Source organism: Staurois parvus, unplaced genomic scaffold (genome assembly GCF_062004578.1).
Source record: "Staurois parvus isolate SC_StPar_1 unplaced genomic scaffold, SC_StPar_1.0 ptg001805l, whole genome shotgun sequence".
Taxonomy (NCBI): Eukaryota; Metazoa; Chordata; class Amphibia; order Anura; family Ranidae; genus Staurois; species Staurois parvus.
This window is the reverse complement of record NW_028319601.1, coordinates 1,424,122-1,438,702: the sequence shown is the minus strand read 5'-3', so window position 1 is coordinate 1,438,702 and position 14,581 is coordinate 1,424,122. Positions and strand designations below refer to the sequence as shown.

The 14,581-nt window shown below is 44.1% G+C and overlaps 1 protein-coding gene across 1 annotated transcript in view; it reads left to right on the top strand.

The window, feature by feature from the left end:
• The window catches only part of LMAN1L (lectin, mannose binding 1 like), a 73,423-nt gene that overhangs the window by 25,769 nt on the left and 33,073 nt on the right, over positions 1–14,581 (top strand). Inside the window, exons 8-10 of the mRNA XM_089663928.1 lie at positions 2,723–2,840; positions 6,252–6,439; positions 10,109–10,176. Coding sequence (XP_089520054.1) covers positions 2,723–2,840; positions 6,252–6,439; positions 10,109–10,176 — 374 coding nt within the window. The remainder of the gene's footprint in view (positions 1–2,722; positions 2,841–6,251; positions 6,440–10,108; positions 10,177–14,581) is intronic.

Genomic DNA, 14,581 nt, shown 5'->3' with positions numbered 1-14,581 from the left:
ATCCTTCAAAGTGTAAGCTTTACTGATAAATTGCTGAATCCATTTAGATATAATGGGATGGGATGTAGGACAGTCCTTGCTAGAGCCCACAGGCAGAACAAACAGATTCCAAGGTTCGAATGGATGCAGTGGCCAAGAGATAAACTTTCACTGCCCTTACTACATCTAAACAATGTAGACAGATTATTTTGTAATGCTTTTAAGCAAGAGAAGAAAGGGCTATGGCCTGACTAAATTTGAAGGAGGAAACTTGAGGGCCCCTAAACCACCTTGTCTTTCTGAAGAACAAGGAAGGGTTCCTCACAGGATAAGGCTGCTAGCTCTGAGATCCATCTTGCTGACATCATAGCCACAAGAAAATCCTCCTAATCAGTAGAGTCAGCCAAAGCAATATCCTAAATAGGCTCAGTGGGTGACTTCTGTAAAGTTGAAAGAACCAAATTAAGATCCCAAGACAAGACAGGTGTGCGAACAGAGTGAGTGACATGAACCCCTGAACAAAGGCTTTTACCAGAGAACGCGTTGCCAGCAGTCTCTGAAAGAGAATGGACAATGAAGAGACTTGACTCGTCAAGGTGTTCAAGGCCAAATGTTGCTCCAGCTCAAATTGGAAAAGGATGCGATGCATCCCACGGAGTGTCGTCTGGGGTGAAACTTCTGTGCCCTCCAAGTGCAATGATAGACCTTGCAAGAGGTTGATTTCTTAGCTTTAAGCATGTAGGAATAATTGAGCCAGAGAACTTGGATTTTGAACAGCCAAGCTGTCAAAGCCAACATCAGTGCAGCAAAATGGTAGACTGGTCCTTCAGACAGCAGGTCTGGTTAGTTTGGAAGTGATCACAGAGTGTCTCCCAGGAGTTGGAGAATGTCCAATTTCCAAGTCCTTCTGGATTGATTTAGTGCCACCAAGTTCACCAGAATACCCTCTATTTCCATCCTGTGAAGCAAGGCAATCTGGGGGTGCAGTGGAAAAAAGTCAGGGGACACAATGTCAATACTTTGTCATTATCTGGGAAACACTATGTTTTGTGTTTTAAGTATCATGTATGTATTAGGTATCATGCGTACTCATCAGAGTCCCCATAAGAGTGCCCCCTTACATCAAGGGCTCAATAAGAGTCCTCTCTTACATCAAGTTTCCCACCAAAGTCCCCCTTACATCAGGGTCTCCATCAGAGTGCTAACTTTCATCAGATGGCCTCCTTACCTCAACTCTCACCATCAGAGTACCCCCTTACATCAGGTATCCCCATCACAGTGCCCCCTTAAATGGGTTGTCCCAATCAGAGTGCCTCCTTTTAACAACTGTCTGCAGCACATCAGAGTGCACCTTTAAATTAATTGCCCCGAAACAGGCTGGATCATGAATCAGTGGATGCTCTCTCAGTGACCTAGGGGGCACAATTAAAATCTAGAGGGACCACCCCAGCCTCCTGCTTGCATGGCCCTGCTGTGAAGCAGTCGAGGAAGAATCTGTAGTAGGCAAAGGTTGGCCAGAACTAATCCCTCGAGGTCACCAGTACATCCACTGCAAAGTCCTTTGAATCTCTGATCCTGGCCACAAACCTGTCTCCCTTGTTGAAGTGATATTCTAATAGATCTATGTCCAGTATCCCTAGAGGAAACAGATGCTGCGGAACACTTTGGGATGAAAGTCTTTTCCCCTGCATTCAGAAACTGATGACTTAGTCCGTCGCATCAATGACCATGTCCCTTGGACTGTTTCCTTCCCTTACAATTCCTCTTGTTGCAGCGATGCAGTCACAGACCAGGCTGATTCCATCAAGAATTCTTGGACCTGCAAGAAAGTTTTGTGTACTCTCAGGCCTAGGAAGTGACAAATGGGCTTCAAAAACATAAATAAGGTAGCATAAAAGCACTGAAACTGTAGGCAGGAAAATAGTTGGCAGGCAGGAAATAGTTGGGTCCACCACAGACACTTTCCGCTTGTTTTGTTGCTAGGCCTCCACAAAAATATAATTCTGCACTATTATCTCTAGCACACATCTATCATGACTGATGTAGAACACTCTCCAGGAGCCTTTAGATTAGAGTCCTTTAGGAAGTATTGTCATTTTCATTTGAGCATTAGCTACCCTTTATCTTCCTGATGTAATCAATTTTTATGGGTTTTTAAGACAACTGTTTGGTGCTCATTTTGCCAATTTCATTTAAATATGTGTAGATCTACTTTGTGAGCTTACTGTAGATACACTGTAAGCAGGGCAGCATATTTCTGTATATGCCTATTACTACTGTATACTCTTGTAGCAATGTATATATTAAAGATGACCATATACGGATTGAAATTGGACCAGTTTAGTAATGACTGGCTATATTTCAATCACTGTGTGGCCATCCCTGCTCAACAGATGCCGTTCATTTGATTGACTTCTGTTGAAAGGACATGCTGGAAAACTTTTGTAGAGCAGTGGCCGCAGCCGCTGATCAGTGCATTTTGACAGCAGTGGGTGCAGCCCACTGACTGAATGAAAAAAACTACTTGTCCATGGTCAGCTTACCTAATAATAATAAAGATAAGTGTTTTGTGCAAAGACATTTGTTTGCACCAGAATTGCTTTACTTCCAAACAAATGCAAATACAAGCGTGGATGTATCCATGTGTGTCGTCTTATTCAAATTTCATAGTAGATATCATAAATTGATGTTCTCTCTCCATATTTGTTTAATATTGGATTCCATTTTGTTCTTTTCATCCTAGTCCCCAGGATCACAGATCCCAGCTGAAGAAAGGGAAAGGTATGAGAAAGAGTTTGAAGAGTTTCAGAAAGAGCTAGAAAAGAATAAGGAAGATTTCCATAAGAATCATCCCATACAAGGTTCATACTTTCCCTTGCAGGTGTAATCAGTACCTAATTTTAGTATTTTGCAGTAACTGCATTAAATGATGATGTCACTGAGGCCTAGATACCTAGTTCAAATTTAGCAGGGTCAATATGCATCAGTTAACAGTAACTAATTTTCCTACTCAAATCAATTTATATATAGAGCTTTTAATTGGTATACTGGTTAACTATTCTATTTTTTAACTGTAGGCTGACAAATGCGCAAACAAATATATTTTGAAATTACATTATTTTTTAAAAACTGTAATTGCATCTGACAATTACATCATTAAACGAATAAAAACTGCCACCTTCAATTTATAGTTGCATTTGCAGTGTCATCTGGAGTCTGAGGGCTTATTTTAATAATTATGCCTCTAACCTGCATGCAATCATTATCATTTCTGACATAGCGATCACATGATTTCCAACTACTCTTGTTGGTTTTTTTCTGATTGCCGGTGGAGACTAGAGCTGTCAGTGACTAATGGGATTCAGAGCCATGCAAAGTATCACCAAAGGAAAGATGTTTACTAACATGTTCTCCAAGCACTGGCTATTGTTCTGCAGAATGATAAAAAAAAAAGATTTTGGGCAAGAAGAGGTTAACAGCCCTTTTGTGCTGAAAACCAAAGTGTAGTGTCCTGCCGTAATCCTGGTGGTTGATTGCTCCTGCCTATCTCTGCAAATAGGGTAGGAGGGATTGCCACTGGATTATGAATGTTTTTCTTACCTCAGCCAATCCCTGGGAGGTAGGCCCAGAAGGTTTGGATGGGGAGAAGATAAATATTTGGGAGTTCTCTCTTCTGGGAACTCTGCCTATGTTACGGAAGAACGTTTGCTATCAAGCCCCAGCATGTGCTTGGCTGAGGGCCTGGAGGAACCTTGACTGAAAGAAATTTGCTGGAGGACACTACCTCAAGGAGATGGGCTGGAAAAAGAACCCTTTCACTGAAGAGTTTTACAGGGAGGCTGGTTTGGGGCTGTCTCTGGATGTTGTGAATAGGACTTTTTGCCTACAGTTCCAGGTGTGCCTATATTTTGAGGTTTAGATGCCAGAGGTTCCTAAAAACACTGTGACTGCTCTTACAGACTCTCGGACTAGCTGGCTGTCCCCTCTACCTCCAGCAATTCATAACCCTGCTGCTCAAGGACTTTGCCCAAGAATCTTTCCTCTAGTGCAACCTTTCTCAACCAGGGTGCCCAGGCACACCCTGGGGTGCCTTCAGGCTTCTTCAGGGGTGCCTTGGCAAAATGCCCAAAAATTGTATACAACCCAGCAGGTGGATCAATCCTGCCTTTTAGTACACAAAGCCACAAGATTTCATTGTGCACTTTTATAACCTTCTAGCTGCCAGCATCCTAACAACCAATGACATCATCAGTTGATAACAAGGGTGTCAGGTGCATGTACATCATCCTTGTTTGGCCCTCCCCTGCCCTTGTCCGTCAGGACTGGGGTCACATTAGTAGAGTAAGGGAGAGAAAATGAGAGTGAAACACTGGAATACTAGTGAGTACCAATGTGCAAAGGTGTATTTGCGTTGGAAGAATAAATCACCTCTAACATTGGGTGTACTGGATGTGTGAAGAATAGGTTTTTACATTTTAGATTGGGGTGTCTTGAGATTTGTGCAGAATTTTAAAGGGTGCCTTGACTGAAGAAAGGTTGAGAAACACTGCTCTAGTGACTTCTTGTGTTTTGGAGTATCCTGCACCCACATCCCTTTACCTGCCTGTGTTCAAGTACTGCAAACAATCTTCAAACAGACACCCCTAGACTGAGCTTGTTTGTCGGTGTGCTCTGGAACTGGTATCTGAGCCTGGCAGCCTCTGCAGAGGTAAAGGAGACATGGATTATTTTAAGCGGCCCCTCCGGGGGTAAGCACTACATAATAAATAGAATCACTGGATGCCTCACATTTCAACCTCCAGGCAACATAGTATGAGCTATACATATTGTTTATACTGCATTGGAAATTACATATACTAGGCCATGTTCAAACTTTCGCCTCTCAGTGCTAATTTTAGTGGGTTTGAGGAACAACAGCTTAGCAATTGTATTATTTAGTGCTAACCATCATTATATTGTCTAGAAAGCAGATGGAGTAAACTAGCTACATTTTCTTAAACAGATAACCAGGGGCGGACTGACCATTTGGAAACTCGGCACTGCCCGAGGGCCCGGGGTCAGTAGGGGGCCCCATGAGATGCCTCTGGTAACTTTTTCATAGGCTTTTTTGAGTTTGGGAAAGGACACAGGGACCCCATGATCCCCTATTGCCCGGGGGCCCCATGAGTTGTCAGTCCGCCCCTGCAGATAACATTTTTGTACTTCTTTATATCCATCCCTTAGAAGATTTAATAAGTGGGTGCTGATATAATGCAAAAGCTTCAATGAAATAGAACTGCAAGCAATACAGATAAAAGCGGAACATTCTACCAGTAGGCTGCGCAACCCTAACATATTTCTGGGCCCAGGAATCTTGCACTGAGCTGAATGTAGTTTTTAACAATCGAGAAGACTGTAGGAAATACTGTGCTGATAACACCTGTCTATACCGTTGGGCACCTTAATAGATGTTGGTGATAAAAGTAAGGCTACACGCACATGGATACATTTATTTATGCAGCGTAAAGAGTCTAGGTATTTTTCGTGCCTAGGATGTCCTAGAGCTGCATAAAGCAATCTATAGATATGAATGGATGTACTTGCATTGGGAGATTACATCTGTGCATGTGTGCTACTCTATGCAAACAGTGGTGCATAGCTATGTACAGCCACCTCCACCCATTCATGTCTATGGGCAGCCGTACACAAAAAAAAATACACATGCAAATGAGTCCATGTACATGAAGTCTAAGACATATAGCAAATGACTACTTTCTTGATCAAAACCTTTCATAGTTATAGGAAGGTACAGTCCAACCAATAAAGGCTTACCCACCCACTTTACTTCTGAACTTCCAGCAACATTTCTGGCCACGTATAAAGCGCAGCTGCACACTATGTGTAACCAACATTTTCCAAAAATATTTATTTCCTAATGTTGCAGACAAACTCTGCCGGTTTCCTCTTACACTGGTGTGTTTCACCCAACAAATGTGCTCATTTGTTGGGTGAAACATATCAGAGAAGTAGAATCACGGTGGCTTTTGTCAAAGCTGTCTGGAAGTGTATATTTTTGAGAATGCTGGATACGTGCGGTGTGTGGCTGTACGTTTTCTTTGCAATATATTTGGGGAGCAAATAAACGTCCTACATTTTATCTGTAATCTTGAATTTTTCAAGGAGATGCCTAAACCACACCTGCAATTAATTCATTTTTCCATTCAAGACTAAAAAAAATGGGTTTGAAGTCATCCGTCTGAATGATATTATTAAAGTCTTCTTTCCTTAATCAGATGAGAATGAATTTGAATCAGACAGTCAGCGGGAGTTAGAGATGATTCTTTATGGGCAGGCCCGGCTGCTGGAGGAGCTGAGAGTGCTGAAGACCAGACTGAACATGACCCTTGAGGAGCAGCTTAGACACAGAAGCATTTTAATAAACATGAAAGCCAATGAGACTACCACTGTGAACACGGAACACGTGAGTATCTGCCATTCTCTCAGTGTGATGATGTTAGAGAGCTCTATGTGAGTCAGTGCTACCGCTGCAGATGTTTATTGGAAAGTTGAATATAATTTATGAACAATTCCATTTCTGGTAATAAATAAACCTAGAAGGAAATCATGTTGAGCTTGCATAGTAATCAATATGAACTCTAGCCCAGTTGCTATAGAGTAAAAACTATTTGCAGCTTACAAGGTCCCCCTCCCTCCTACTTACTTCATTCATTCATTACTTAGACTGCTGTTGTCTTAAACCGCTTATCATTTCAAGGATTAAAAGCTTAAAGCTTTTTTGCGGTTTCCTGTTTTCATTTTGCAACAATGATAAAATGTTTATCAAATGTTCTTGTCCTGCACTGGCCAGGGTATATAGAATAGCTTGTTATATTTGAAAGAAGTATTCAGAATCCAGCCAATTACAATGCTACAACATGAAATCATGCAGAGGAATTGTTCAAATCCAGCTTACAGGACAATGCTGCAATATGAATCATGCTTCCTAGAAATACACTATATGGCCAAACATTTGTGGACTTCTGATCATCACACTCGCCTATATGGCCAAACATTTGTGGACTTCTGACCATCACACTCACCTATATGGCCAAACATTTGTGGACTTTTGACCATCACACTCACCTATATGGCCAAACATTTGTGGACTTTTGACCATCACACTCACCTAAATGGCCAAACATTTATGGACATCTGACCATCACACTCACCTATATGGCCAAACATTTGCGGACTTCTGACCATCGTACTCACCTATATGGCCAAACATTTGTGGACTTCTGACCATCACACTCACCTATATGGCCAAACATTTGTGGACTTCTGACCATCACACTCACCTATATGGCCAAACATTTGTGGACTTCTGACCATCACACTCACCTATATGGTCAAAAATCTGTGGACACTCCTCCAAATAATTGAAGCAAAACTCCAGGCAAAAAACCTTCATTTACAGTAAATATATTCCACAACCATCCACTGCATGTGCACCAAATGCCATTACAAACCCAGTTTACCTTGTAAAAGTAGTAGTGACCAGGGGCGGACTGACAACTCATGGGACCCCCGGGCAATAGGGGATCATGGGGCCCCTGTGTCCATGCCCAAACTCAAAAAAGCCTATGAAAAAGGTACCAGGGGCATCTCATGGGGCCCCCTACCGACCCCGGGCCATAGGGCAGTGCCCGAGTTTCCAAATGGTCAGTCCGCCCCTGGTAGTGACGTCCTCAATGTGCAGCACATAGTGTGCAGAGAGTAGAACTATGGGAGGGGCCCAACAGGCCCACCCACTACAGGCTGCCTGCAGAAAACTACAGGAGGGGGCGGGAACAAGACCAATCATCCGGTACAAGAGAGAGAGCAGCAGTGGATGGTCTTTAATACAGGAAACTCCTGCACAGAGGCAATGTTTGACATTGGATTACTTCACAGATCTGGAAGAAATGCACAAAGCACACCAAGATTTAATTAACCCCTTCTTGCCCCTTTAAGAGCTTCTAAATGCTGAGAGGCTGGCATTTGGGTAATCTGACCGCTATGATTGGCTGTCAAAGTAGTCACATGATTGGAAAGCTCCTAATTGCAAGTATGCAGCGGGAGCTTTCCAACCCCCACCAGTAACTGTGCTTGGAGAGCGCACGGGACCCGCTCTCAGCACAGAAAAGTATTTACATAGGGCCTCATATATATGGCCTCTCGGTGGTAAAGCACACCCACTGAGAGGCCGCGTATATGCGTACCTTCAGCAGGGAGAGGCTGACAATATACATGGCTCTTGTATTTAGACACTTTTTGCTTGTCCTGGCATTCAGATTTAAAGTGGAACTGCACTGTATCTGAGTACCAGAAACCAAAAATGCTATATAATTAATTTATTAATATTCAAAATAAACACCTCTATCCATGTCTCCAAGCTTTATTTTTCTAAGAAATCTTTTTGAAAAACACCCCCTAGCATTTGTGGCAGTGTCCATCTTGAGCAAGGGTGAAAAACTCCAGGCTGGAAAAAATCTTACCTTTGTAGTGGGGCTCTTTCACACTGTAAAGGTTATGTGCTTGTTAAGTCTAGGAGTAGAGGAATGAGATGTAATACTTTCCTTACCTTCCTCTTCTCTAAGCTCTGGTCGGCAGTTCCACACTGACATCAAGTGCAATGCAGGACCAATAGTCCTGCATTGTACATGAGGATGGCAAGCTCTGCCCACAACCTGGAGTGTCAATGAGAAGAAGAGAGAGCCAGAATGGGGAATAAGGTAATGTAATGGGTGGGGTGGTGGTGTGTGGGGGGTTAAACTGCAAAGGTAGATTTCCTAAGTCATTACTGACTGATTCATGGACTTGGAGCAAATACATAATATAATTCACTGACTTTCCTGATAAACATGCTTTTTCTGTATATCAGCATCTCAAACTATGGAATCCAGGGACTGCCATACAAGTAGTATTTTCAGAAGGTCAGAAATGGCATCCTCCATGTTTTCCTCAATACAGGGTTACCTTTAAAGTGCATGTTTAGGGTACTTAAGATAGGCAACCATCTCAAGGGTTTGTTTAGACTTGTGTTTGGGGGACGGGGCTAAAACACGCAGTTGAGCTGCGTTATTAGTGCCCCTAACAGTCCCCCCTTTTACTGCGAAGGCAGCAGTTGGAGGTCTTTACATGACGCTGTCACAATGTTTTGCACCTACGGCTAAAAATTCCCCGTCACAGTACCACTGCTGAATGGGACTTACTCAAGCAGATGGAAACATGCTGTAAATCTTCCACAACAGCTGAGGATTTCCTTATTGGTGTAGCAGTTACAGAACAAGCAGTGAGGAGGTATCATATCGCCTCCTCACTGCCTGTCAAACACCTTTGAAAAGTGAGCCGCACGTCTAAACTTATCCAAATGTTTTATTCTGGCAGGTCAAGCAGTTAATCATACAGTTTGTGGTCTCAGTATGACACTGTGTTCTAGCTGTGTGACTTCTTATGATTAGTGAACTGATCCATGACAAACAGTCTGTTTAAAACTTGTGCTTATCACATAATAATAATTTAACTTATCAAGTGAGCAAGAATGTTTTTTTTATTGCTCCTTGGGGGGGAGCCAGACTGTGGCTGGTTGGAGTAAAAAAAATGCCCTGCCATCAATGGATGTAAGCAATACCCCATGATTGGTTTTAGTGGGAGGAATAGTGCTCCATTGTTGGTATTAGTTGCAGGAATAGTGCCCCATTGTTGGTGTCATTGGGAGGAATGGCGCCCCATCATTGGCGGCAATGGGAGGAATAGTGCTCCAATGTTGGTATTAGTTGAAGGAATAGTGCCCCATTGTAGGTGTCATTGGGAGGAATGGTGCCCCATCATTGGCGTCAATGGGAGGAATAGTGCCCCAAGGACCGGTTAAGGGCAAGCAAAGAGTCACATCTGGCCCCTGGGCCACAGTTTGCAGACCACTGTCCTAAAGCAATGTATGTGCAGAGATATTTTTTTTATATTGTGACTGTGGGGACTGAGCTGATGCAGTATATGACAAAAGTATATTATGGAGTATGTTTATCATACTTGTACAGAGAGAAATGACAATGCTAAAATAAAAGAGGATTTAATGTAATATGATATATGATCCCATTATCTCCCACAGGTGCACAGTACGCTAGAAACAGTGATGAATGGGATCCCAGATCTTCTAACCATGACAAAAGATCTAAAGTGAGTATGATGATTTCTATTGTTGATAACAGTGAGTGCAAACAATAAAGTCTTCATTCCACTGTAGCAAAACCCCTTTAGGAGTTGCTGATGAATTGGGTCCTCCTATAGTCCTGCACAGCCAGGCACCGCACATTTTCCATTCAGACTTGCTTGAAGAGACAGAAAACCAGTCCTTAAGCTTTGTTTTGAAGTTATATTGGGGATGTAAAACTTGGATAGGGCAAGGGGTGTATGGGATGCCCAAGGGTAACAGTTGCAGAGGACGAAACTTCCTGAACTATATTACAAGCCTTTACTCTTTACTGGGCTCCCTCCCAGGCTCCTGCACCTCAGTCTCACTTCTCCATCTTCCACCTGAACTCTTCTGCTACTGAGCAGGCCCTAACACTTAAAGGGTGTCCCAGCCCCTTGCCAAGCCTTCTGTTGTGGATTGGTTCAGGTCCCTCAAAAGTTCAGCCAGCCACTCCTCAGATCCACCCACTGCCTCTAGAGCCTCCCTCCAAAGTTCCAGAGCAGGGGGAAATTCCAGAGGGGCTTGCCTGCAGAGCCTCTTAGCCCTGACCACAATTTGACCCCTCTGGCTATCTCACCTGGGCTACTACTCAGCCCCTGTCTAACCATTGGAGACTATATCCTCCTAGCTACCTAGGAGGATGTTACAGCACCTTTTTCTTACAGCAGTATTAAACCCAAAAGCAAAACTGTAATATATTGCCTTCCTCTGGTACAGGATTATAACTTTTTTTTTTTCTATGGTTGAACTGGATGGACTTTTGTCTTTTTTCAGCCAGACTAACTATGTAACTATGCAGTGTACCAATCATTAGATGTGGTGGCTGCATTATTTTATTTTTTTAGGTATTTTCCCCCTTATGTGTTCACCTGGTGATCTGGCCTGTAACACACCGCCTATGTTAGAGTGCCCCCACTCTGGATGAAGGAGCAACAGAGACACCTTTGGTCAGCAGAATTCTCATTCTGGGGGAAGGGTTGGGGTGTTAGATGTACTAGCAGATGTAGATACACCAAGAAATTAAAGCCAAAACTCCAGCTAGCACCACTTTATAAGCAATTACAGCAAATAGTTATGTTCTATTTTACATGAACAAATGAAGGCTGTTCATTCTAAGCACCCCTATCAGTGTTCAGTGGTTTGTCTCAACCCTCTACCTGCTGCATCCTCAAGACTACTTGCTCTGTTGAAAAACAACAGACTTCCTGGCCAGTTTCTTGCATCACAGATTTTACCACATTATGTTGCAGAAACTTGTTTTATTGTTAGTAATAGTACTACATTTCATTATATGATGAGTCTGAAGCCATTATAGTGGTCCCTGAGGTGTATGTGGTGCATATTGAATTGAGAATGTAAATATTGTGCTGCTGATTTGCCATACCCTGCATGCTCTGTTTTATGTGGGATGTTAGGCCTCGTTCAGACATGTGAATGCGTGCATGAGGCTTTGATGTCTGAATCTGCTCCCAACTGCATGCAGGCAGTCTATGGAAGTGGATGCAGAGACAGTGGCTGTGCAAACACAGCCACATGTCAAAATTTGACAGATTGTTTGTGTTTGGGGCTGTGCACCCGCTCCTGCATGCTTGTCAGTTTTATTTATTTATTTATTTATTACAGGTAGCTGTATCGCGCCATCAATTTATGCAGCACTTTACATATATATTGTACATTCACATCAGTCCCTAACCCTCAAGGAGCGTACAAGCTAAGGCCCCTAACTCACATTCATATATATACAGACTAGGGCCAATTTAGACAGGAGCCAGTTGACCTACCAGCATGTCTTTGGAGTGTGGGAGGAAACCCACACTGGCACAGGGAGAACATGCAAACTCCAGGCAGGTGGTGCCATGGTTGGGATTTGAACCAACAACCCTAGTACTGCCAGGCAGAAGTGCTAACCATTTAGTCACTGTGCTGCCTATTTAGCTGTGTCTGTGCAGCCGCTATGTCTACATCCACTTCCATAGGCTGTCTGCATGCAGCTAGAGGCGGATGCAGATGCCAATACAAACACCTCATGCACAGTACGAGTGCCAGTTCCCATCTTAATGAGGGCTCAGACACGGTATGGTATGTTGTTTTGGTTTATACATTTGTAAGCGGGTTGTAAATTACCTAGTTAGGTGCTGCCCTGGACGGGAAGGCTGGGAATAATTTCATTCCCGTTTTTTTTGTTTGGCGGGATCTTTGGGTCTGACTCACTGCTCCTGTGGATATAAAAAGGAACAGTTGGCCTGCACCCTGGGGTTCCCCTGTAGGATTCTGAGGGTCTTACTGCTGGTCCATCAGCAGTGTTCTGTGAAGGGTACATCCAGTTAGGAGCCTGGGGTTTACTCCAAAAACACCAGCCACTGAGAAATGCCACTAATGGGCCTTTATTTACATGGACACTACCTCTGCAGGTATGCCTACTCAAGCAGCACATAGCCTGAGTAAGATTAGGGATTTAGGAAAAAGACTGTTTTCTTGTTGGATTTTGTCCCGTTTTGCACTTTATTCAGTAAAGCGTTAAAAGTTTGTCTTCTGCCTGGTCTGATGTAATTTAAAGGAGTATAATGCAAATAACCAGTACCTATGGTCTAAGGTTGGGTCACTAGCACATGGGGTATGAAGAGTCAGCACATCTACAGTCGTCTTAGCACAAGTTCTGCAAGTGGTTGCCAAGGGAAACAGAGGTACAGCCAGCAAGCAGCCTGACGGAAACGTGTACCTTTTATAGGTGGAACTGCCTCTAACCACAAGGGAGATGTTGTCGGCACTCCCTACACCGCATTTTACCTCCCACAGTAACCAGAGTGGAACTGCATTGCAGAGGTCCCCATCCTGTACAGAGATGCGGACGTTCAAGAGTTAAATGAAGTGCACGTGGGAGTCCGTGCTATGTGCACAATGAGGTTCCATGCTGCTACCAGGACCAGTAGTGGAAGACCACGGTGACCTCAGCCTTGTCCCAGTGCATTGGTGAAAGCTGCACAAGAGTAAATGTACCCCATATGTATGAAGTAGAGTGATCCTGTTACAGATGCCTGGCATAGCCCAACCCCAGGGGTAGTCTTTGCATGTGACATACACTTGGTGCCCAACAAGTTAATGGGAGGGAGTTTCTGTCATCAGCAAACCACTGCCCTACTGGCAATTTGGCGCCCAACATGGGGCTACGGCTACTGCGTGCACTTGGGGACCACCCCTATGGGGACCATGGCATAGCCAGCTAGTTAGAACTTGTTCAGGCTTGCTCGGTGATAGAACACGTGCAAATCATGTCTGAACCCTGATTGACTCCTGCACAAGGTACTCACACTGGATTGGTGGGCATCCCGATAAGGGGTCGTATATAACAATGGCACTCAAAAGATGCTTAGTCTGCTCCACGTGCGTTGCTAGGCAACACTTTGGCAAACAGACTTTGCCTTGAAAGAAACCTCCAGTGCTGACTGATACCAGAGACTAGTATGTTCCAATGCTGGGTTTCGCCCTCTGCCAGGTCTGTCCCAAGGAACATTTGTGGGTACCCTGCCCATTATGCCAGAGGCACTTTGGCACCACTGCCTACTGTGCCCACTGCCTTGTCCTGCTGTTCCAGTGAATAGCGGAGGAGAAGAAGCCCTGTGTCAACCGGCCAGACCACCTTCCAGGGACTGCCGTTGTTGCTGGAGACAATGGTATCTTCGATCCTCCAGTAAAGATACTACAATGTACCAGCCCTGTGACTAGGAAGGCCTTCACTGATGGAGCTGGGGTTGAGCCTCCATCCAGCATTGCTTCAGCAGAACCTGCCCTGCTCCGGGAGAGTGGAACTACATTGCAGAGGTCCCCATCCTGTACAGAGCTATGGAGGTGCAAGAGTTAAGTCAAGTGCACGTTGGAGCCCACGCTATGTGCATGGCGGGGTTCCATGCTGCTACTGGGACCAATAGTGGAAGACACAGGACAGGTGGCTGTGGTCAGTGTTCGGCACAGCCCGAACAAAGACTGAAGAACAGTTGTGGTGCAGATGTACATGGTGCATGTTCATCTCTAAAAGTAGAGGCCATCCTTAAGGTCAAGTTTTCCCCCAAAGCAGCCTCAGCCTTGTCCCAGGGCATTGGTGAAAACGGCACAAGAGTAAAGGTACCCCATATGTGTGAAGTAGAGTGATCCTGTTACAGGTGCCTAGCAGAGCCCAGAAGAACCCACCCCAGGCGTAGTCCTCAAATGTGACCCACACTTGGATCTCAAACAAGTTAGTGGGGAACATAGAAGAAGGTCCGTCATCAGCTACCCACTGCCCTACCGACATGTTTGTCATTTAGCGGCATGCGTTCCTGAATTAGTATGTCATCCAATTATTCTACACTCACACTTGAGCAGATTGTATTCTTAGCGGCATTGCAGTGTTTT